Here is a 23,815-nt window from a genome sequence, read left to right as displayed (position 1 = left end):
TGTTGACCAGAATGGTCTCGATCTCTTGACCTCGTGATCCACCCACCTTGGCCTCCCAAAGTGCTGGGATTACAGGCGTGAGCCACTGTAATTTTTGTATTTTTAGTAGAGATGGAGTTTCACCATGTTGGCTAGGCTGGTCTCGAACTCCTGACCTCAAGTGATCCGCCCACCTCAGCCTTCCAAAGTGAGGCACTGCGCCCGGCCCAGAGCTACTTTTTACCAGAGAGTCAACCAGGCCTGAGGTCTTAGACAACAGGGAGATTCATTGCAGCACAAACTCAGGAAACCATTTCCTTCCATGTACTATTTGGGGTTATCTTCTAGAATTCTTGGCATGGTTGGTCAGGATGCTGCCTGGATGCATGTTGGGGATATATATATCTATATAATTTTCTCCGAGGCTGTGGCCACAGACCCAGCGCCTTGAGAGGGGGTGGTCCAGAGATCACGATGCTGACTTTGAGTTATTCTCATTCCTTACCCTTTTTACAGAAGAGTTATCTTTGCCAAAGTCTGTTAATATACCTTGATTGGGTTTTGCTTTTTTTTCTTTTTGCTTTACAGATCTTCATAGTTTCCTGCCTAAATCTCTAAAAATCATTTTGCTTGAGCTGAAGTCCTACAGTTCTTATAAGACCTTTTTCTCCCATGGTCACACAACTCTCACCAACATTAAATTAATATCAGCTTGCACCATGGGTCTCTCCATGGGTTTCACAGGCTATTTGCTCTCAAAGTCAAGGGAAATTTTCCTCATCCATTCGATCAGATCCCCATTGCTTTCTCTGGCAACACACTGCTAGAATTTGTACAGTAAAACCGCCTACAAAATTAAGTAATTCAAACTACACTTGACCTTACTTTACACCACCAGGGCAATTAGAGTCACAATCTGGGTGTGTCTGAGGACAGTGGGCCGCCAAATCCCAGTGATTTAGAGAAAATCCAGCAGAATTTCCCATGCCTCCTGCCTCATTGTCCCCCAGCAGAAGGTTCCGTCACCCCAGGTGCCCTCTAGGGTGGACCACTTCCGAGCTCATCCACCATCAGGAAGAGGCACATGGCGTGCAACCACAGGCCCGATGACTAGATGTCAGAGCTGGCTCCCGGTTGGGATATGAGTGACTTTGTGGAGGATGGCGCCTAAATGAGGCATGCCAATTTCCGCACCAGGGTGACGAACATAAGGGCTCCTAAAAGGCTGGCCCAACGTATCTGTATTTCCTTGGGGATTAAAACTCATGATCTTCAGTTCCTCAGAGAACTGAAAGTTGCATGAGAAATCCAGTAATTCCTGTTATCTGCAGGCTTTATAAGTCAGTGGAGCCTGCGGAGGTGGCCAGAATCCTGCATTCCAAGCACTGCTGTCTTCTCACAGAGTCTTGAAGCCAGAGCAGTGCCAGGATGTCATGGGAGCTGGCCCCACTGCTGCTCCTCCTCCTCTCCATCCACAGTGCCCTGGCTCTGAAGATCTGCTCCTTCAATGTGAGGTCCTTTGGAGAAAGCAAGCAGGAAGACCAGAATGCCATGGATGTCATTGTGAAGGTGAGCCCCTTTCCTGGGACGAGGATCCCGGACACCCCTCACGCCTTCTCTCCTGTCTTCAGACTTTAAGAGACGCAAGGAACTTAAAGTTAGCCCTTAGGGGGAAGGTAGCAGCTGGTTTAGAACAATAGCCACTTCAACTCTCTGTGCCTCCTGCCATCATCCGAAAACAGGGGTGATAATAATCCTCCAGGATGGCTGGGAGGACTGCAGGAGTTGGCAAGTGGAAAGCGCTTAATGTAGTATCTGGCTCATTATACATTCCAGGTAAGGGTTGGCTGTTAGGATTTTTATTGCCATTTATTGAATGCCTGTATCAGGAGCTATAAGCACATGATTTCATTTCATCATCTTTATGAAGAGGGACTATTACTCCCCAGGCAGAGGTGGTGAACAAAGAAAGATGAAGTAACCTTGGACAGCTGGTCCTTTCACCAGCAAAGCCCAGCTCCTTTCTCTCTCTTTTTCTTTTTCTCTTTCCTTCTTTCTTTCCTTCCTTCTCTTTCTCTCTTTCTTCTTTCTCTTTTTCTTCTTCCTTTCTCTTTTTCTTTCTTTTCCCTTCCTTCCTTTTTTCCTTCCTTCCTTCTCTCTTCCATCCTCACTATCCCACCCTCTCTTTCTCTTTCTTCCTTCTCCTCCTTCCTTCCTCTCTCCCTCTCCTCTACTCCCCAGCTCCTTCCACCTTCACTTACGCTTTCCTTGGGTGATTTACCCAATGTCTGGGGACACCGCTTGCTTTCTCTGGAGTCAATTGACTCCTTTTATCCTACAGGTTAATTTATTGTTGATGCTGGCAACTTAACCCTTCCCCAGGACTCTGGAGGGGTACTTATTACCTTAGGAAACCTGGGGCACTATGGTGTGGTGGGGGGACCCGGAGCCCTGGGTTCAGATCCCACCTGCCAGACTTGTGGGCTCGGGAGTCCCTGCACCTCCCTGAACCACCAGCTCCTTGCAGTAAAACGGCGCCTACGCCCCACTGCCACCTGTAGCACCAGCTGTGGAGAGAACTCAGGGTGCCTGAGGCACCCCGCAGGGCCTGCAACAAGGCAGGTATTCATGAGCCAGAGCCGCTGCTGTTGCTCTCATTGGGAAGGAGGATTGGAGTGAGGACTGGCAGGCTCTGTTCTTACTTGGATGAGCCTCTTAGATCCGGGTGGCCCTACCCTTTGGGAGGTACCCAAGGCCTTCTTGATGGTGTCGTTTAACCAGGATAGCAATGCCAAGCCTGTGGGAACCATGACAAGGGTGTTCAATGGGAAACCCTGACATGCAAGGAGATGACGCTCCCCACCTCACACACGGCCCGTGGAGCCTGGGCAGCCACTGAGTTCCCATCTCCTTCCTCACTGATGCAGCCCATCATGGGGGCTCGAACTTGGCATCTCCCCTGAGCAGCTGAGTCCTTATCAAGGCTGCCCCACCCTCCCCACCCTACCAGGAGGCCATCCCCAAAACACTGCAAGAGCCACCCGACAGGGCACTCACAGTCACCCAAGAATGCCAGGCATTCAGAATAGGATTATCTCCAGTGCCCATTGACTAAGCACCTCCTATAGGCCAGGAATCCTGTATTCTTATTTAATGCGGTGACTTAGGTGGTGTCCCACTTCATAACTGAGGAAACCGAGACTGAGAGTAACCCGTTATCCAGGTTTCCATAGCCAGGGTCAAGATGGTGCTCTGTGGTGTAGATAACTCGTTGTCCCATATTCACTCTGTGTTCAAATTACTAAACCTTATGGAGCCTCAGAGTACCCAACCACACTGGTATTGAGGACTAGCATTAGAGTTACCACGAAAATTGATGAGTCAGTGATAAGCGGTAACTCTCATGAAGCCCTTCCTGTGTGCTAGGCACTGTATTAAGCATGTTATATAAGACAACTCATTGCACTTATGTTAAATAAGTTAGTTGGAAATGCACCTGTCACATCCCGATAAATGTTGGTCATTACCCCCGATGATTCCTTCCTTATCAAGCAGTTTTCTTTTTTAAAACAGACTGCGACTATAATTATTAAGGTCTAATTTTTAAATTTTATTTTGCATAAATTAAACAATGATTTTTAAAATGAAAATGGTCATTGGAGACTAGTTTTAAAACATAGAAACCTGTACAGAAGAAAAGAAATTATTCATTATCCTGTGACTCGAAGGTAATAGTCAGCATTTGGGTAACTTTCTTGCAGGCATGTGTGAGTGCATCAGTCTCAAAGCATGGACACCATCCTCTGGCATCAGTTTTGTGTCTGCTTTATATTATAATACTTCCCATGATGTTCATATTCTTTTAAAACATGGCTTTAGTGCTATATAATGCCTTATCCTGTGTTTGCAACATAATTCATTGAATGATTTTCTGTTTGGCAATACCTAGGTTGTTCCCAATTTTTTGTTGCAATATATCTTTCTCTTTGATCTGTCCAGATAATAATTTGTTACATGTCTCCTATATGGCTCGCACTGGTACCCACTTAATCCTCTAGCGGCCCCATGAGGGACTGATATTATCATCCCAATTTATAGATGAGGAACCTGAGGTGCAGAGAAATAGTGGATATTTCTCATTTCCTTACAGTGAAAGACATTCTTTTTTTTTTTTGAAATGAACTCTCACTCTGTTGCCCAGGCTGGAGTGCAGTGCTGCAATCTCAGCTCACTGCCCCCCCATTTAAGCGATTCTCCTGCCTAAGCCTCCTGAGTAGCTGGAATTACATGTGTGCGCCCCCACGCCTGGCTGATTTTTGTATTTTTAATAGAGATGGGGTTGCACCATGTTGGCCAGGCTGGTCTCAAACTCCTGACCCCAGGTGATCTGCCTGCCTTGGCCTCCCAAAGGGTTGGGATTACAGGCTTCAGCCAGCTTGCCGTGCAGGATGACATTCTTCAAGGTGGGAAAACTGGGTCAAAGGGTATATATATTTGAAAATGCCTTCCAGAAAGGTGTGGCAGTCACAGTGACTAAATTGGCAGGCTGACTTGGCCAGCAGCTTCCAGCTCGAAGGAGAGCCCTGCGTGGCTGATGCCATGGAGTTCAAGCTGTCCAGCCTTAGGACATTGTTCTACTCCTCAGTCACTACACAGGTGGACCTCCCACCTAGGGCACCCTCCTAAAGGCTGAACCCCCAGTCACAGAGTCACCCAGACAGGTAAGTGCTGGTGTCTCTCCCCACTCGGTCCTTCTGAAGACGAAACTGGAAAGTGTGCTCTGGAAATAGAGAACCACTGGCGTAACCCTCCTACTCCAGGTCTTTGGAGGCTGTGTAAGAGGACATAAATAACCTTGGGGGCCAAGCGTGGTGGTTTCTGCCTGTACTTCCAGCACTTTGGGAGGCCGAGGTGGAAGGATCACTTGAGGCCAGGAGATTGAGGCTGCAATAAGTTATGATCACACAGCTGCACACCAGCCTGGGTGACAGAACAAGACCCTGTCTCAACAAAAGAAATTAACCTTGGGGATGCCTTGTCCTTGACCAACAAATCCTGTGACATTGAGCCCATCAGGATCCCATACACGGAAAGGCCCCTGCATTCACAAAGGGCTGTGGGCTTGGTCTGCATCCTGGCCTCCATGCTGTTGCTCACCTTGAAGGAGCCTCTCCTGTATTCTTTTCTCTCTGAGTGCCTTCTCTTCTTTCAGGGCCCATTCAAATGTCACTTCCACCTTGGAGCCCTTGCCAATCCTCCCAATAGAAGCTCTTAATTATTCCTCAACAGTCTACAACTTGTGACCTTTATTTAGTGCAGGAATTTTTCCCCTTCACATTACAGCTAGCTGTTTGCATTTGTCTCTCTTGCTGGACTATGCGTCTTCAAGAGCAGGGACTGTATTTTAACAGTTCACTATGGTGGGCTTTGTAGTCACGCAGGCCTGAGTTCAAATCCTGGCTCTACCACCTAATCTGGCTGTGTAACTTTAAGCTAGTCACTCAACCACTCTGAGCTTGCTTTCTGCTGGTGTTTAATGGGCTAATAAACATAGTGATTTTATGGGGTTGTTGTGAGGCTCGGAGTAGGTTTGCAGTAAATGTCAGCTTTGATGATGATTGTTATTATAATGATACTAATCCAGTCTGTTACCTTGGCTTACTAAGGGCTGAATCAATATTTCTTATTATTATCGTAATTATTCAAGCAAAGCCAAGAGGCAGTATGTTGTGGGGAGGTCACGAGCACGGCTCTGGGCTTGAATTGCATAGGTTCAAATTCCGCCTTGGCCACTTCCTAGCAGGGTGACTGGGAGTGTAATTCACTCAACTTTCTCTGAGCCTCAGGCTCCTCTTTAAAACGTACATAAAAAAGGACCTGCCTCAGGGAGTCCTTCATTTAGTTCAGAGAAGAAATTATTTTAATAAGCACACAATGCAATACTTAAAAACAGTAAGTCTCCAATAAAAGGTTTTATCTATCTACAGTAAATGACCTCAAACCCCTGCGAATTCTCTTTCTTGCAGGTCATCAAACGCTGTGACATCATACTCGTGATGGAAATCAAGGATAGCAACAACAGGATCTGCCCCATGCTGATGAAGAAGCTGAATGGGTAACATGGGGAAGGATGGGTCCTCTAGGGCTCAAGGTCAAGTGCAAGGGCATCTGAAAGCCCCCAGGAACTGAAAGTCATGTGAGACCTCGCACTTGACCACAGTTCACAAAGCCAGTGCTGCCCAGGATTCCAACTCCCTTAGCCACGGTCCTGAGAAGGTTCAATCAGCTGATTTCACGATGATAAAACAGAATAGGGGAAATAAATGAGGGATCTGGAAGAAATAAATGAAAAAAGCAGACAAGGCTGAGCTAAAAAGTACAATTATGAAGAAGATGTTGGAAAAAAGAGAAAAGATTAACCAACAATAGAAGAAAGATCAGTAAAATTATGACATGCTCACACACTGGAATATTATGCAGCTGTTAAAAATCATGCTGGTGGCCAGGCATGGTGGTGCATGCCTAGCATGCCTATAGTCTCACCTACCTGGAAGGCTGAGGTGGGAGAACTGTTTGAGCCCATGGGTTCAGGCTACAGTGAGCCATGATCACCCCACTGCACACCAGCCTGGGCCACAGAGCAAGACTGTCTGTTAAAAAGAATCATGCTTGCTACAGAATAACTTAGAGCTAAATATTCAAGCACGGAATAATGGTTGCAATATGTTGAAAAAAAGCAAGTTGAGAATTGTAGGTAAAATAGCCCATTTGTGTCATCACGTTACATGAACAAGGGTCTATTTGTGTTTCCATGTGCATAGAAGATGAAGACTGGAAGGGTCCTCTCCAAACTGTTAATAGTGGTTACTTCTGCGGGGTGTGATCAGAGAGCTATGGTGAAGGGGGCTGGTAAAGGAATGGGGACCACTTGCTTTCTATTTTAGTACTTTTTTTTTTTTTGAGACAGAGTCTTACTCTGTCGCCCAGGCTGGAGTGCAGCGGCAAGATCTCAGCTCACTGCAGCCTCGAACTCCCAGGTTCAAGCAATTCTCCTGCCTCAGCCTCCCAAGTAGCTGGATTTACAGTCATGCACAACTATGCCTGGCTAATTTTTGTATTTTTCATAGAGTCGAGGTTTTGCCATGTTACCCAGGCTGGCCTTGAACTCCTACCTCAAGTGATCTGCCCGCCTCAGCCTCCCACAGTGCTGGGATTACAGGTGTGAGCCGCTGCACCTGGCCATCACAGCAAGATGCACTTAATAGGGAATTTTGAACAAATGCCATGTCTGAGTGTTGGACAGGGCGAGCTGGTAGATCCTGGTGCTGTCACCCCCCAGCCTCAGGGCTTACCCATCATAGGGAAGGAATGTGAGGACAACTGTAGAAACAGGCAAGAATCCATGTCAATCTGCCTAACGGCTTCCCTTATAGCGGGGGAACTGAGGAGGGGGACCTGCCTGAGTCACCCAGCCAGTAAGTGGCCAAGCCCAACTTTGACCTTGCGTCATGTCTGATCTCATAGCCAGTGCTCTATCCTTTGCAACCTCAGCCTTCCTTGGAGTGGCCCCAGTCAGGTTTGTGGGAGACCGAGGAAACAGGTGAGCTCCAGGCATCTCCACCACAGTCAGTGTGGAGTGAGTCTTTTCACCACCAGTGGTCTTGGCACTCCCCAACCTGTCTAGACTGTCGTGGACTCCAGGGAGAGCCAAGCCTGTTTGTCCCCTTATCCCCCACAAGTCAGGATGGGCCTTAGTCACTGTGCAGCTGAGTCAGCACAAACAGTTTGCTAACTCAGGACTTGGCAGGCTAGGTCCAAACCAGGGCCAGCCTCCCCAAAGAGGAAGCCTGGCAGAACCTACTGTCCACACTCCAGAGGCCCCAGGGGCTGGGTCCACCTTAGAGTAATGCACCTGAAGTCCTGGGAATTTCCGTAAGGTCTTAGTTGGCCCCTAAACACCCCCTCTGCTTTTTTTCCAACTGAACCTGAGAATCCACTGCAGCTTTAGACATGCCCTAGATCTTTCTGTGAGCAGATAGAGTGAAACTATGTTAGGCGCTGCCCAGAGTGGAGTTATCAGCAGGTTTGGCAAACACACAGAGCCTGGTTTCCCTGGCACAGGTGAGGGGCAAGGCCATGGCTGTATCCCCAGCACCCAGGATATAAACGAGTGAGCTGAAATCATGGTCCCAAGGCTCGTGAGAAAATGCCTGGTGGTTTTCAGAGGAGAGACTATTCCTGCTCATGATAAATGCTCAGGGGTGGTTCGTGGACACGGACGGGTGACCTGATGAAGTTTATTCCACCAGAAGGCATGAGCTGCAGCTGCAGCCATGGGCATGAGCGGGGTCAGGGGCTGATTCTGGCCCAAATCGTCTTCTAGGGTCTCAGTGGCTTCCCACAGGTTCAGGCCAAAGCATGTGGGTTTGGGGGTGAGTTGGATCTGGGTTCAAATCCCAGCTTTGCCCTTGCAAACCATAAAAAGGGGCTAATGATAATACTGTCCTCAGAAGGCAAGAAATAATGGCGATAAAGATCCTGGCAGATGCCACATTCCAGTCAATCAAGAGTGGCCCTCCTTACTGGACTCAAAGGTTATGATGAACAGCGGCTCTTCCACGTAATGCCATTGGGCGTATGGAGGCAGATTGGAAAGAGGGGAACATGTACAGTAAGGGAATGTTTATTCCTTAAGAGGCAGCGTGAAATCTTTGTTTTCTAGAAACTCAAGGAGAGGCATGAAGTACAACTATGTGATTAGCCCTCGGCTTGGAAGAAACACATATAAAGAGCAATATGCCTTTCTCTACAAGTAAGTATCAGCTATGCTCCCTGGAACACGGCCACTAATAAATCGTGAATTGAATCAAAATGCACGTCTTTTCTTCAAAACCGAATTTTGATCTCTAACTAATTCTCAATGTTGATTAAAAGAATTGCTGACAAAACTGGGGGTTTATGCAAAGTATTAACTCTTCAAGCTGAAAACACAAGGGGTCTCCTAACACCTCATTGGTTGGTTGGCTCAATGGTTGCCGGGCTAGGAGTTCTTTATTCTTCATAGTCAAGTCCTGGCCCAGGGCAGGAAACCTGAGGTGCCCAGCACAGCTAATTTCTGAACTTCATATTCTTTTCTTCTTCTTACTAGTAATTTCTTTTTTTTTCTTTTTGAGACGAAGTCTCAGCTCACTGCAACCTCCTCCTCCAGGTTCAAATGATTCTCCTGCCTCAGCCTCCTGAGTAGCTGGGACTAAAGGTGCCTGCCACCATGCCCAGCTAATTATTGTATTTTTAGTAGAGACAGGGTTTCCTCATGTTGGCCAGGCTGATCTCAAACTCCTGACCTCATGATCCACCTGCCTCGGCCTCCCAAAGTGCTGGGATTATAGGTGTGAGCCACCGCGCCCAGCCTTACTAATAATTTCTTAAGTCTGAATATTAACTTGTGGGTGCCACAGATAATTGGTACAGCTTCAGCTCCCAGCTTCTCAACAGCTACCTGGCTGTCGAGAAGAGTTGACTCAGCCTTGTTCTCAAGCAAATGATCCCATGCTTGCGCCTGCTCTGGATTCTAAGAAAACCGTGGGACCCTACGTGTCTGCTTTGTGAAAGGAATAAGAAGGCCAGGCATGGTGGCTCACGCCTGTAATCCAAGCACTTTGGAGGCCAAGGTGGGCGGATCACCTGAGCTCGGGAGTTCAAGACCAGCCTGACCAACATGGTGAAACCCTGTCTTTATAAAAAATAAAATAAAAAAAAGAAAGGAGTAAGAAAAGGGCTGACTCAGCTAGGAGGACTTCCTTTTCTTTCTTTTAGGGAAAAGCTGGTGTCTGTGAAGAGGACCTATCAGTACCATGACTATCAGCATGGAGATGCAGATGTGTTTTCTAGAGAACCCTTTGTGGTCTGGTTCCAGTCACCCTACACTGGTAAGACCCGCAGGCCCTTCTGTCTGGGACCTCCCCAACGCCCCATGAATGCACAGCAGCCTTGTTCGTGAGTTCAGGTTTATGCAGCCCATTAGGGAGGCATTAGGCTGGATGCAACTGTGCATCGCTTCTGATACCTCAATGTAGACGGTGCATTTCAGTGTGATGGCACCAGGCTTGCTTCTCAGAATGCCATGACTCAAGACCTCCCCAGCCCAGAACCCATTTTCTGGAATCAATGGTAGCTCCACACTCTTTGGAGCATTTAGGCTCATGGAAATTATTTTTTGCAATTTCTTGGCCCTGTCAAGTACAACTGTTCCTTCCTTTTTATGTTATTATTTTTTAAATGGAGATCATGCCGGTTCCCATCTTAACAGCAACAGCTCGAGCCCCTCGTTCCTTTTTTAAAAATCCTTGCCGGGCACGGTGGCTCATGCCTGTAATCCCAGCACTTTGGGAGGCCAAGGAGGGTGGATCACTGGAGGTCAGGAGTTCGAGACCAGCCTGACCAACATGGTAAAACCCCATCTCTACTAAAAATGCAAAAATTAGCTAGGCGTGGTGGCACACACCTGTAATCCTAGCTACTCAGGAGGCTAAGGCAGGAGAATTACTTGAACCAGGGAGGCAGAGTTTGTGATGAGCCGAGATCGCACCACTGCACTCCAGCCTGGTGCCTGCTGACAGACCAAGACTCTGTCTCAAAAAAAAAAAAAAAAAAAAATCCAATTTATGGGTTAGGGGAACCCCTATCCTAGAGGCTTGCTCTCCCTCCAGTCGCTGCATTGCAGTCTCCTCCACAGGCAGCAGGGGGAAAGGAAACCAAAATGGACTGCTCCCTCAGCCCTAACGACAGTACTTGTCCTGGCCCCTGTTTCAGTGCCGGCCTCCCGTAATCCTGGCAATGACTACAAGGTAGAAAGAAGATTATCTCTACTTTACATTTCAGGAAACTGAGGTTTAAAAAGGCGTGGAGTCACCGAGCTACTGAAACAGACAGGCCAGGGTTGTACTCAGGCCACCGCCTCAGGAGCTCAAGGTTTTTCATTTTTTGTTTTCCGTTTTCGAGGCAGGGCCTTGCTCTGTCATCCGGTCTGGAATGCAGTGGCATGATTTTGGCTTACTGCAGCCTCTGCCTTCTGGGCTCAAGCAATCTTCCCACCTCAGCCTCCCAAGTATCTCAGACTACAGACACGCACCACCACACTCAGCTAATTTTTAAATTTTTTGTAGAGATGAGGTCTTGCCATGTTGCCTAGGCTGTTCTTGAGTCTGAGCTCAAGCCATCTGCCTGCGCTGAGCCCATGTTAACCACTATGCAATGCTTGATGGAGTCAAGGATCAAATATTTTTTCAGTACCTACTATGTGCCAGGCTCTGTTGAGGGCACCAGATAAGACAGAGGAGGTGACACCAGGCTGTGACCTGAAGAAGCCAGCCATACAGAGGGCTGGAGAAAGGGCATTCCAGGTGGAGGGCACAGCGAACAAGGGGGAAGTGGGAAGGAGGCTGGAGTGTTTAGGGGGACCAAAAGAGGATGGGGGAGTGCAGGGGAGGCCTGAGGAGGAGAGCCAGTGATGAGGGCACTTGGGGCCCTGGAGGCAGCCTGCTGGGCTCAGTCCTGGCTCCTCTCTGTGTGACTTGAACAGTGACCATCCCACAGCCCTTGCCTCTTGAGGTAAGAGGGGGATCCAGGCTGAGAATGAGGGCAAGTCCCAGGAGGAGGTGCTCAGAAGGCGACAGCTGCTGTTAGCAGGTGGTCCAGGCACGGCTTCTGAGGCTCACCCACATTGCCACACTCAGGCTCTCTTGGTCCTCCAATGGTGGGGGAAGGTTTTCAGACACTGCACAAAAGTCCTTCGTGAATACCACACTAATTTTTAAATAGCTTTTTGGAACTTTTGTTTTTCTTTTTGAGATGGAGTCTCACTCTGTCGCCCAGGCTGGAGTGCAATGGCATAATCTCGGCTCGCTGCAACCTCCACCTCCTGGGTTCAAGTGATTCTCCTGCCTCAGCCTCCCAAGTAGCTGGCATTACAGGCGCCCACCACTATGCCCAGCTAATTTTTTGTATGTTTAGTAGAGATGGGGTTTCACCATGTTGGCCAGGCTGGTCTCAAACTCCTGACCTCGTGATTTGCCCACCTTGACTTCCCAAAGTGCTGGGATTACAGGCAGATTTTTTATTCTTAATTACAAAAGGAGTGCAAACTGCCAAGCCTCAATTTTTTTTTTTTTTTTTTGAGATGCAGTTTCTTTCTTGTTGCCCAGGCTAGAGTGCAATGATACAATCTTGGCTCACTGCCACCTCCACCTCCCGGGTTCAAGCAATTCTCCTGCCTCAACCTCCCAAATAGCTGGGATTACAGGGATGTGCCACCATGCCTGGCTAATTTTTTTTTTGTATTTTTAGTAGAGATGGGGTTTCTTCATGTTGGTCAGGCTGGTCTCAAACTCCCAACCTCAGCCTCCCAAAGTGCTGGGATCACAGGCGAGAGCCACTGTGCCCAGCCAATTTTTTTTTAATTAGAAAATTTGCAGCTGGTCAAGGTGGCTCATGCCTGTAATCCCAGCACTTTGGGAGGCTGAGGCAGGTGGATCATGAGGTCAGGAGTTCAAGACCAGCCTGGCCAACATAGTGAAACCTCATGTCTACTAGAAGTACAAAAAATTAGCAGGATATGGTGGTGTGTGCCTATAATCCCAGCTACTCGGAAGACTGAGGCAGGAGAATTGCTTGAACTCAGGAGGGCAGAGGTTTCGGTGAACTGAGATCACACCATTGCACTCCAGCTTGGGAGACAGAGCAAGACTCCATCTTGGGGGAAAAAAAAAAAAAAAAAGAAAAGAAAAAGAAATTTTTTTTTCCTTAGTACAAACACCAAACAAGTTTATTATTTTTAAAAAGCCAAAAATAGGCCGGGCACCATGGCTCATGCCTGTAATCCCAGGAGTTTGGGAGGCTGAGGCAGGCAGATCACCTGAGGTCGGGAGTTTAAGACCAGCCTGATCAACATGAATAAACCCCAGCTCTATTTAAAAAGAAAACAACAGGCCATGTGCGGTGGCTCACGCCTGTAATCCCAGCACTATGGGAGGCCGAGGCGGGTGGATCACGAGGTCAAGAGATCGAGACCATCCTGGTCAACACGGTGAAACCCCGTCTCTACTAAAAATACAGAAAATTAGCTGGGCATGGTGGCGTGTGCCTGTAATCCCAGCTACTCAGGAGGCTGAGGCAGGAGAATTGCCTGAACCCAGGAGGCAGAGGTTGCGGTGAGCCGAGATCGCGCCATTGCACTCCAGCCTGGGTAACAAGAGCGAAACTCCGTCTCAAAAATAAATAAATAAATAAAAAGAAAACAACAACAACAAAAAAATTAGCTGGGCGTGATGGCGCATGCCTATAATCCCAGCTACTCCGGAGGCAAGGCAGGAGAATCGCTTGAACCCGGGAGGCAGAGGTTTCGGTGAGCCAAGATTGCATCATTGCACTCTAGCCTAGACAACAAGAGTGAAATTTTGTCTTAAAAAAAAAAAAAGAAAACCTTAAAAAAAGGCAGAAAATACAACAATAATTTTTTATTCTTTTTCTTCTTTTCTTCTTTTTTGTTTTGAGACGGAGTTTTGCTCTTGTTACCCAGGCTGGAGTGCAATGGCACGATCTCGGCCCATCACAACCTCCGCCTCCTGGGTTCAGGCAATTCTCCTGCCTCAGCCTCCAGAGTAGCTGGGATTACAGGCACGTACCACCATGCCCAGCTAATTTTTTTGTATTTTTAGTAGAGACGGGGTTTCACCATGTTGACCAGGATGGTCTTGATCTCTTGATCTCGTGATCCACCCGCCTCAGCCTCCCAAAGTTCTGGGATTACAGGCTTGAGCCACCACGCCCGGCCCCAACCATAAATATTTACAATTTTTACCTGTCAATTAAAAAAGAAAGAAGAGGAATAAAATACATCAGAAACAAAAGGAAATACAGATTTGCCACACACACAAACATAGGAAAATGAAAGCACCCACAATGCAGCATGGAACACAGTCTAGCAGCTTTCTCTCAGCCATGAAGGGTAAGTGGGAGAAATAAGTCCTTCATGTACTAAAAATAGGCAGCCTAATGACCCCAAGATCATTAAAATCTCCACCACTGGCTGGACCCTCTGGGAACTGAGGACCCAGACAATGCAGCCCGTGCCTTCTGGAGGGAGAGCCTGTTTCCCTCCAGCAGTGTTTGTGAGACCTTGACAGGGGAAGTGTGTGACCTCTGCCTCTTTCCTGTTCCTCAGTTGTCAAAGACTTCGTGATTGTCCCCCTGCACACCACTCCAGAGACGTCCATTAAAGAGATCGATGAGTTGGTTGATGTCTACATGGACATGAAACACCGCTGGAAGGCAGAGGTGATGACCGCTCTGTCAGCCATTTTCCCATCTAGCAGGGGCAGGCTCTGGTCCCTGAGTGGGATGAGTACCTCTCCTGGGAGTGGGAGGGGCAGGGCATGTGCAGGCCACCACCGCTTACAGCCTCCTTTAAGGCCTCTCTTCAGCCCTAAGTATCTCTCTTGCTAAATCTGCCTGGGTACCCTGCATGTGGGCCTTGCAAATTTCCACACTTGCCCATTAATAACAGATGCCAACATTTACTGAGTGAATAGCTAGTCCCAAGTACTGTGCTGAGGCTTGACATGAACAAGTTTATGTAATACTCCCAATAATCCCTTGAGGTAGCTACAGTACCTTTCTCATTCCCACTTTGCAATTGAGAAGCATGAGGCATAGACAGGTCAGGATTGTTTCAGCTGCAAGCGACAGAATCTTGACATGGCTCATGAAAAGAAAGGATTGATTTGTGTAACTGAAATGTCCAGGAGTAGTTCAGGCATAGCTGGATCCAGGGCTCAGACAAGGTAATCAGGGCTTGATTTGTCTCTTCCTTTCCATCTCCTGGTCCCTCTTTCCTATGTGTGGCTCCATTCTCAGGTTGCCTCCAACCATGGGATGGCAAGATGGCCACCAGCAGCCTCCAAACCAACTGATACATTTTCTTTCCCACAATGCAACAAATACTCTGGGATTGAGTCTCATTGGCTCTGACTGGGTCATATGTTCATCCCTGAACCAATCATTGTGATCAGGGGTTGAGATACTCTGATTGGCTAAATCTGTGTCCACCTCAGCTCCACCCCAAACTCATCGTTTGATGTGGAGGAGGGATGGGTTGTCTCCCAAAGAAACTTGGGGTGCTGTTTTCGCGGAAGGGGGCACACATTTGTCATCCCTATAGGCTCAGCTCTTTCCACTTCTGGAAGAGAGAGATGCACCACTTGTGGCTGTAAAGGTCTGTGAAAGCTCTTGGCAAATACGGAAGTGCCCCCAGGGTTCTTCTGTATTTCTCTTTTCTTCTTTCGGAATTTGACTCCTGGGATCCCCCTTCCTCCTCCTGAGTTCCGCTGCTCAAAGTGCAAAATGAATCAAATAAAAGTGTGAACATAGTCCATCAGAGCTGGGCATGGAAAAGACCAGGGTGTATTTCATTGCTTAATAATAAATAGGCCAAAAGCAAGATTCATTCTTTCTAAAAATTATGAAATCATTCACTTATTCAACAAAAATGTATTGAGCATCCATTGAGTGTTGGGCTGTGGGGAGGCATCAGTCCCTTAAAAGTGAAGAAGAGGGGAAACTACTGCCTCAGTGAAGCAGACCGGGGTGTGATTCTTTTTTTTTTTTTTTTTTTTGAGACGGAGTTTCGCTCTTGTTACCCAGGCTGGAGTGCAATGGCGCGATCTCGGCTCACCGCAACCTCCGCCTCCTGGGTTCAGGCAATTCTCCTGCCTCAGCCTCCTGAGTAGCTGGGATTACAGGCACGTGCCACCATGCCCAGCTAATTTTTTATAGTTTTAGTAGAGACGGGGTTTCACCATGTTGACCAGGATGGTCTCGATCTCTTGACCTCGTTATCCACCCGCCTCGGCCTCCCAAAGTGCTGGGATTACAGGCTTGAGCCACCGCGCCCGGCGGGGTGTGATTCTTGACTTCACCACTTGAACCTCCCTGTCCTGTGGCCTAGAGCAGGTCACTGAATCTCACAATCCTGTTTCTACAGAGGTTGGTAGGCCCTTCTACCTCCTATTGTTTATTGCTGTGAGGTGTAAATTTTAAAACACCTAACGCCAGGCCCGGCACATAGTGAATGCTCAGCAAATCATGTCTGTATTAGCAGAAGCTGGTGATCACTTAGGTTAAGGAAGACAACTGTCCTCAGCTGAACCCATCAATCTCAGGGAAAATCGTGATCACCACGGTCAAAATAAAATGTTCTTGAAGAAAACTCTAAAGTCAGCAATGCTCCACCAAACAATAATACAAACAAGGAAATCTGGCACTTCCCCTGGATTATGGAATGTTGACGATTCTGCTTCAAGAGCCAGGCAGGGAAAAATATTTCCAAGATAGAAAGTTTCTGTTGGTGGCCTTGGGTGGGGGTGGACAGCTCACTCAATGGTCCCCTCCCCTGAAGATACCTCCCACTTCCTCAAGGGACTGAATTTTCACAGAAATAAGTTTCCAACTTCAAAACAATAGGAGAGAAAGAGTGATGCCCAGACTGTCAATACGCCACCCAAATTCACTTTTCCTGCTTGGAAACAAACAGTGTTGATTCACTCATATGTTTATACCCTACAGTAGTTTGAGCCAGAGATGAAAGATGTAAGGGAATAGATTCACTGAATTCTTTAAATCCCCACCTAACTGCATGCTGAATTATGGAAATGTGGTAACTAAGAACAGCAAACCTCCTCTTTCCCGTTACCAACGCCCTGCCTGGTACACACTTGCCTGTCATTGACTCATCAAAACTGACTCAATTTTAAACGGCGAAAAGAAAATTTTAAAGATCCCGTATTCATTTGCTAGAGCTCCCAAAACCAAGCGCCGTACCAAAGATTGGGTAGCTCAGACAATAAAGTGAGTTCCTCACCGTTCTGAGGGCTGGAAGTCCCAGATCAAGGTGAGCCGGCTGGGGGGTTTCCTTTGGGGGCCTCTCTCCTTGCTTGTAGATGGCCATCTTCTTCCACTGTCTTTACATGGTCTTCGCTCCGTTTTTCTGTGTCCTAATCTCCCCTTTTTATAAGAACACCAGTCATATTGGATTAGAGCCCACCCATATGGCCCCATTTTACCTTAATTATCTCTTTAAAGGTTCTAGCTCCAAATGCAGTTGCATTCTATGGTGCCGGGGGTTAGTACTTCAACAGAGGAATTTGGCCGGGGCGGGGGCAGCAGGTAGACAGGATTCAGCCCACGACAGACTCTGTTGTTTACTGGGCCTGGAGGCAGAGTCTTTGCTGGAGTCCTGGGTGAAAGCATTCTGCAGCAGCGCCCACCAGTGACCATTCCAAATCTTGTCTTTCAGAATTTCATTTTCATGGGTGACTTCAATGCTGGCTGCAGCTACGTCCCCAAGAAGGCCTGGAAGTACATCCGCCTGAGGACCGACCCCAAGTTTGTGTGGCTGATTGGGGACCAAGAGGACACCACGGTGAAGAAGAGCACCAACTGTGCATATGACAGGTAGGAGGCCTGCAGGATGCTGCCGGCTCGCCACAGTGCGTGGCGTGCACTAGAAAAGGCGCAACGTGGCTGGGCGCCATGGCTTACACCTGTAGTCCTAGCACTTTGGGAAGTATTGATGGGTGGATTGCTTGAGTACAGGAGTTTGAGACCAGCCTGGGCAAGATGGCAAAACACCTTCTCTACAAAAAAATACAAAAATCAGTCAGGCATGGTGGCACACACCCATAGTTCCAGCCACTCAGGAGGCTGAGGTGGGTAGATTGCTTGAGCCCAGGAGGTGGAGGCTGCAGTGAGCCGAGATTGTACCACTGCACTCCAGCCTGGGTAACAGTGAGACCTTGTCTCAAAAATTAAAAAATAAAAATAAAAAAAGCACACTGCTTAAAGAGCTGACTCAATTAAATTTCAGCCGCCTCTACTGGGTACCACATGCAGTGTATGCACCGCAGGACCCTAGGTGGTGACCCTGGGCTTGGTAGCTTAGCAGAGGAAAGCACTGGCTTCGGTGTCATACAGGCCTGGATTTAAGTCCTGACACCACCACTTCATATGTCTGTGGCCAAGAGACAAGCGCTCTGTGTCTTCATTTCCTTACCTGTAAAATGGAAATTATCATAGCGCCTCACTCATGAAGCTCCAACGTGGAGCAAGTGAAATAACATGTCAGGCTGCCAGCACAATGCCTGGCACACGGCAAGTGCTCATCACATGCACGGATTGTTAATTGTTCCATCACAAAGACTTGCCATAATTTATTCATCCAATCCCCATCATTAGGGATTAAGCTATTGCCAAGGGTTTGCTGTTATAAATACAGCTAAAATGAATATCCTGTATGTGCATTTTGTGCAAGTATTTGTGATTTCCTCAGGAAACAACTCTAAAAACGAGACCAATTAGTGCAACAGTATTTATACATTTAAAGCTTCAGCCACATACTCCTAAATGCAAATGCGTACATTGAAGTCATAGCATTCCCTGTGCTTTTTAAAGCTGATTTTCAAACAGCCTTCACCTTTGCTCCTTCAATGGGGACAGCGGTGGGAGGCATGTGAATGTCAGTGATCTTCCACCACAGGGGCCACAGGCGGGGAAACCCCTCGGAGCCTGGTCCCAGGTGGTGGCCACAGTTCCCAGAGCTCAGCCCTCCACGTGGAAGTGTGAGATGGCCATCTGCAAGAGAGCTGCTGGGCCCCTCATTTTCACTTCTCAAGTCCTGAGGTCTAGCTTTCATTTCCATCGCATGACCTCCTTTGTTCCTCTTGAAGCTTTTGGGGCTGGTGTTTCCTTTGCAAAGTCATCACCTTGCAAAGTGGAAATCCAAGGTGGGGAATTACAGGGGACTCAGTGCCCAGACCATCCCTGCCCCCTATTTTGAAGGACTTCCAGCAAAACTGGGTCGATGGCCACTCAGTGACACACACATGCCAGTTGTGTGTCCTTGGGTAGGGCAAGTCGCTTCTCCAGTGCCATTTCTCTCCCCTGGCCAATGAGTGGGAAGTGATTGAAAATGATACAGAAGAATCATAAGGCAACATGGCCACAGGAGATCAGGTGGGAGCAGAATAGGTTAGAAAAGGATGTGCACTAAAAGGGTCCTGATTTTATACACATGAATGCCAATGGATGGTGGGATCATATGCAACATTTTGAAGACTAATTTCTTATTTTGATGCTCTGAATTTGTTTTTCATAACAACACGTGTAACTCTTGGGGCTTTTTTTTTTCTTCAGAGTTCTGCTGTGTCGCCCAGGCTGGAGTGCAGTGGCATGGCTTACTGCAACTTCCAGGGTTCAAGCGACTCTCTTGCCTCAGCCTCCTGAGTAGCTGGGATTACAGCCACACACCACCATGCCTGGATAATTTTTTTTGTACTTTTAGTAGAGATGGGGTTTCGCCATGTTGGCCAGGCTGGTCTTGAACTCCTGACCTCAGATGATCTGCCCGCCTTGGCCTCCCAAAGTGCTTGGATTACAGGTGTGAGCCACCATGCCTGACCTCTTGTGGCTTTTAAAAAGTCGTAGGCCAGGTGTGGTGGCATATGCTGTAATCCCAGCTACTTGGGAGGCTGAGGCAGGAGGATCACTTGAGCCCAGGGGTTCAAGGCTTTAGAGCAACATGACCGCACGCCTAGGAATAGCCACTACACTCCAGCCTGGGCAACCTAGTGAGACCTGTCTCAATACCATAAAATCAAAAGTAAAACTAAATAAAATAAATTGAGAAAATAAAAAGCCATAAAAATGATATTTTAAAAATGGAGCTAGGCAAGATGGTCTCAATTCCAGTCCTCATTCCGTGTTCACATACTTATTGAACACCTCTCATGTGCTGAGTGCTGGGGGAACATGCAGACATGCCAGGACCTGGCCGTGCCCTGGACCAGCCTGGGAAAACTTCACATGAACACTGACTGGGTCTGGCACATCCCTAAAAGAAGTCAGAAACAGAAGAGCCTTAAACATGTCGTTTTTAGCTCTCTGTGTCTTAGAGAAAGCTTTCACAAATCTCTAACCTGATGTGAAGAATTTACATTTGGGTTGAATTAGAAGTTAGCCATAGGCCGGGCATGGTGGTTCACACCTGTAATCCCAGCAACTTTGGGAGGCTGAGGCTGGCAGATCACCTAAGGTCAGGAGTTCAAGACCAGACTGGCCAACATGGTGAAACCCTGTCTCTATTGAAAATGTAAAAATTAACCAGGCGTGGTGGCACACACCTGTAATCCCAGCTACTTGGGAGGCTGAGATAGGAGAATCACTTGGACCCTGGAGGCGGAGGTTGCAGTGAGCTGAGAGCACGCCACTGCACTCCATCCTGGGCGACAGAATGAGATTCCATCTCAAAAAAAAAAAAATAAAATAAAAAAGCTGTGGTGGTGATATTAGCAAATACAGACACCAAAACTGCCGACTGGAATGGGAAAGGCCCAGTGGGCACTCATGAAATGGCAGTTTGACACCCTGTCATTCCTTGGAAAGTCACTCAGGACCACGTGGACCCCAACTGCATCGCCCAACTTGGGATATGTTAATCTGTTTCCAAAACTCATTCTCACTTTTTGTCATTACTGTAAAGCACATATACTGTGATTTTTCTCAGTATTTTTCATTAAATCCCTTAATTTCGTACTGAAATAAATTTTTAAAGAAATTTCATAATACTAACATGAGTAAGAAAGAAGCATCATTTACCATAAATTGAAGATCACGTTAAAAATTAAGTCTAGTGAAAATCACACATTGTTAAATTCTGCCTTCATTCTCTCGCCTACAGAATGCTCAGAGATGGCAGCCTACTCTCTGCCAACACAGGAGCTTAGGGAGGTATTAAAGACAAACCAGCACCTCCCTGAATTTCTTCATGATCAAATCAGGATAATTGAAAAATAATTGGAAAGGGAGCAGCATTCTCAGTACGCAAGTCGCTGTTGTATAGGATAGTGTGCATGTGTCCTATAAAATCTTCTCCTACTCCACCAGGGACATTGCCCACACTGGGAGACAGTGTCCTGGTGTTCACAGAACCATGGCAGGGACTAATCCTATTTCAAAGTCGTAGGCACTGTCCTTCAGGGTCACAGGCTAAAATCAGGTCTGGACTTTGAGCACCACATAAAAGGGCCAGGCTGCTCAGTCAATTCCACAGCAGACACAGACCTTGGCTTGATCTCAGTAATCCACAGGGTGAATTAACACAACTGTTTTCCCTTCCCTTGCTCCAGGATTGTGCTTAGAGGACAAGAAATCGTCAGTGCTGTTGTTCCCAAGTCAACCAGCATTTTTGACTTCCAGAAAGCTTACAAGCTGTCTGAAGAAGAGGTAAGGCTGCCGTCTTATCTTTCTATGCCACTATCCGGGAAAAATGGATTAGCCTGGACAACATGGCCAGACCCCATCTCTATAAAAAATTGACCAGACGTGGTGGTGCATGCCTATGGTCCCAGCTACTTGGGAGGCTAAGGTGGGAAGATCACTTTAGTCTGGGAAGCGGAGGTTGCAGTGAGCCAAGATGACACCACTGCATTCCAGGCTGGGCAACAGAATGAGATTCTGCCACACACACACACACACACACACACACACACACACACACACGATGGGCTGATGTCATCCTTTGTGGACACCACTGAAGACACAACATGGGTGCACTATTCCTTGAGTCTCAATGCCTATGATTCTGTGATTTGGTTGATTTTGGATGGAGCTGATCCTGGACTGACGCACACCAGTGTGTGTTCTTTGGGGTGACTTCCAGCATTATCTCCCCTCCCTGGTTCTAAATTTGCTCATCACTGATGAAAGCATCTCCCAGGCATCTCCTAATTTCCAAATCTACCTCCCTTTTCTCCTTACAGGCCCTGGATGTCAGTGACCACTTTCCAGTTGAATTTAAACTACAGTCTTCAAGCGCCTTCACCAACAACAAAAAATCCATCACTCCAAGGAAGAAGACAAAAAGCAAACACTCCTAGATCCAAGGGTGTCATCTTTTAACCATTTCTTGCCTCTAAATAAAATGTTTCTCTAATGGATGTGAACTGCTCCCTGCACTTAGGTAACAAGACTGGTCCAACTGCTTCTGTATTTTGACCTGAATTTATTCTAATGTGAACCAAATTGGAAGGAGAATCTGTTATGTCTCTCTTGGTCTCATACATCCCCTGAATTGTCCAAAAGGGAACCAGGGCCATTTGTATTCCAAAATGATGGTCTTCATGCCCTGAGCCAGAGCCCCATCCACTGTCACTGCCCCTGTCAAGCCTGTCACACCAGAGGCTGCAAGAGGAGGAAGAGCATCCGCTTTCAGTCCTCATGAGAGGTCCTGTTCCATGCGCAATGACCAGAAATACCAAGGCCCCAGCTGCTCCCTGTGATTTGGGCAATTAACTGTTTTAAGAATCTGTCCCCTCCTGTCTGAAGTCAGACCACCACCACGTCTCACAGGGTTGAAGGGTAAAAGCCACTCCTATCTGGTTTCTCTGCCTTTGAATTGTCCTCCAACTCAGCCAGCCCAGGAACCACCAGTGTCATCCTCTGAAATACTAATCTGACCACAGCCCACTCTCAGTCCCACCCTCTGCCCATACATCCTTCAGGGGCTCCCATCACCATCAGAGAGAGCTCAGTCTTGGCCACCATGATGGTTATCTGGCATATTGCGCCATCCCCACCTTCCGTGAGGGTCCCACCCTGAACCCCTGCTCCAGGAGGATGTCCTCCGCCCTGCACACCCCATGCTCTCCCTTGGCTCAGCCCTCCCCATGCCCTGCCCTGTCCCAGAGCCCTGGCCAAGTGCCTCCAGCTCTCGTGTGCACCCTACCTCTATTGCAACACCCACCACATTGCATTTGTCACCAGGGCCAGTGTTGGGAGTCTTTGGGGCCCCAGTGTGACAAACACCTAGTGGGCTGGCTGGGACTTGAGGGTTGTATCTTTCTGCAACCAAGGATGCTCATCGGAGTCCAGTGACACAGTACCATTTAGCCTGTATCCAAGGTGCCCATTTTTGTTTGTTTTGCTTTGTTTCCCTGAGGTTTCTTTGTTCAAGTCGTACATGAACAGGGCTAAATGTGCAAGCAGCACCGAAGAAGAAGCAGGGTAAAGGAATGCCGTGCTCTGACCCCATCCCCGAATTTCCTGTCTCAGAAACAGCCCTTCTTCCCAGCTCATGTCTTCTTCCAGAGAGTCTGCACACAAATGAGCACCATATGCAACCTTAAAAATACAAAATATAGCACGCCATATGCACGGTTCCGCTCCTCGTTTTTTTCTTTTAATATATTAGGGATGATGTGATTTTTTATGTAGGAGAAAAAGACCACAATCTGACGCTTAAAATTATGTAACATCTGACTTGGAGAATAAAATCTACAGGGCCCTGATTAAGCAGGGGAAGCCGTCTTCCCCAAATGTCCAATTAACCTCAGAGGTTTCATTGGAATCGGTGGGGCGGGGGAGCGATGGCAAGGCTGTCAACACATCTGGCACCCTTTTTCTGAGCCAGGGCTCAGCGTCTCAGGAAACTTGCCAGTTTCCAAGGTCCAAAATGGTCAAGAAGGTCAGGCACAGTGGCTCACGCCTGTAATCCTAGCACTTTGGGAGGCCAAGGTGGGCGGATTGCCTGAGCTCAGGAGTTCAAGACCAGCCTGGGCAACACAGCGAAACCCCGTCTCTACTAAAAATCCAAATAATTAACCGGGCATGGTGGCGTGCACCTGTAGTCCCAGCTACTGGGAGGCTGAGGCACGAGAATTGCTTGAAATCTGGAGGTAGAGGTTGCAGTGAGCTGAGATCGTGCCATTGCACTCCAGCCTGGGAAACA

At 47.7% G+C, this 23,815-nt stretch overlaps 1 protein-coding gene across 1 annotated transcript; it reads left to right on the top strand.

Moving 5' to 3' along the window:
- The first annotated feature begins 1,079 nt into the window (after positions 1–1,079).
- On the top strand, positions 1,080–22,069 carry DNASE1L3 (deoxyribonuclease 1 like 3). The gene is made up of 8 exons (XM_032290264.1): positions 1,080–1,548; positions 6,006–6,094; positions 8,702–8,791; positions 9,796–9,908; positions 14,201–14,313; positions 17,330–17,487; positions 21,216–21,312; positions 21,849–22,069. The coding sequence occupies exons 1-8, from the start codon at positions 1,408–1,410 to the stop codon at positions 21,963–21,965; spliced, it is 918 nt and encodes a 305-aa protein (XP_032146155.1). The 5' UTR covers positions 1,080–1,407; the 3' UTR covers positions 21,966–22,069.
- The last annotated feature ends 1,746 nt before the right edge of the window (positions 22,070–23,815 follow it).

This window comes from Sapajus apella, unplaced genomic scaffold (genome assembly GCF_009761245.1).
Source record: "Sapajus apella isolate SASKATOON/1434 unplaced genomic scaffold, GSC_monkey_1.0 scaffold23, whole genome shotgun sequence".
NCBI classification, from domain to species: domain Eukaryota; kingdom Metazoa; phylum Chordata; class Mammalia; order Primates; family Cebidae; genus Sapajus; species Sapajus apella.
This window is presented reverse-complemented; position numbering and strand designations above follow the sequence as displayed.

Coding starts and splice junctions, on each gene's coding strand:
- DNASE1L3 (XM_032290264.1), top strand. CDS start 1,408: ATGTCATGGGAGCTGGCCCCACTGCTGCTCCTCCTCCTCTCCATCCAC. Junction 1,549..6,005: donor CCATGGATGTCATTGTGAAG/GTGAGCCCCTTT, acceptor TCTTTCTTGCAG/GTCATCAAACGCTGTGACAT. Junction 8,792..9,795: donor CAATATGCCTTTCTCTACAA/GTAAGTATCAGC, acceptor TCTTTCTTTTAG/GGAAAAGCTGGTGTCTGTGA.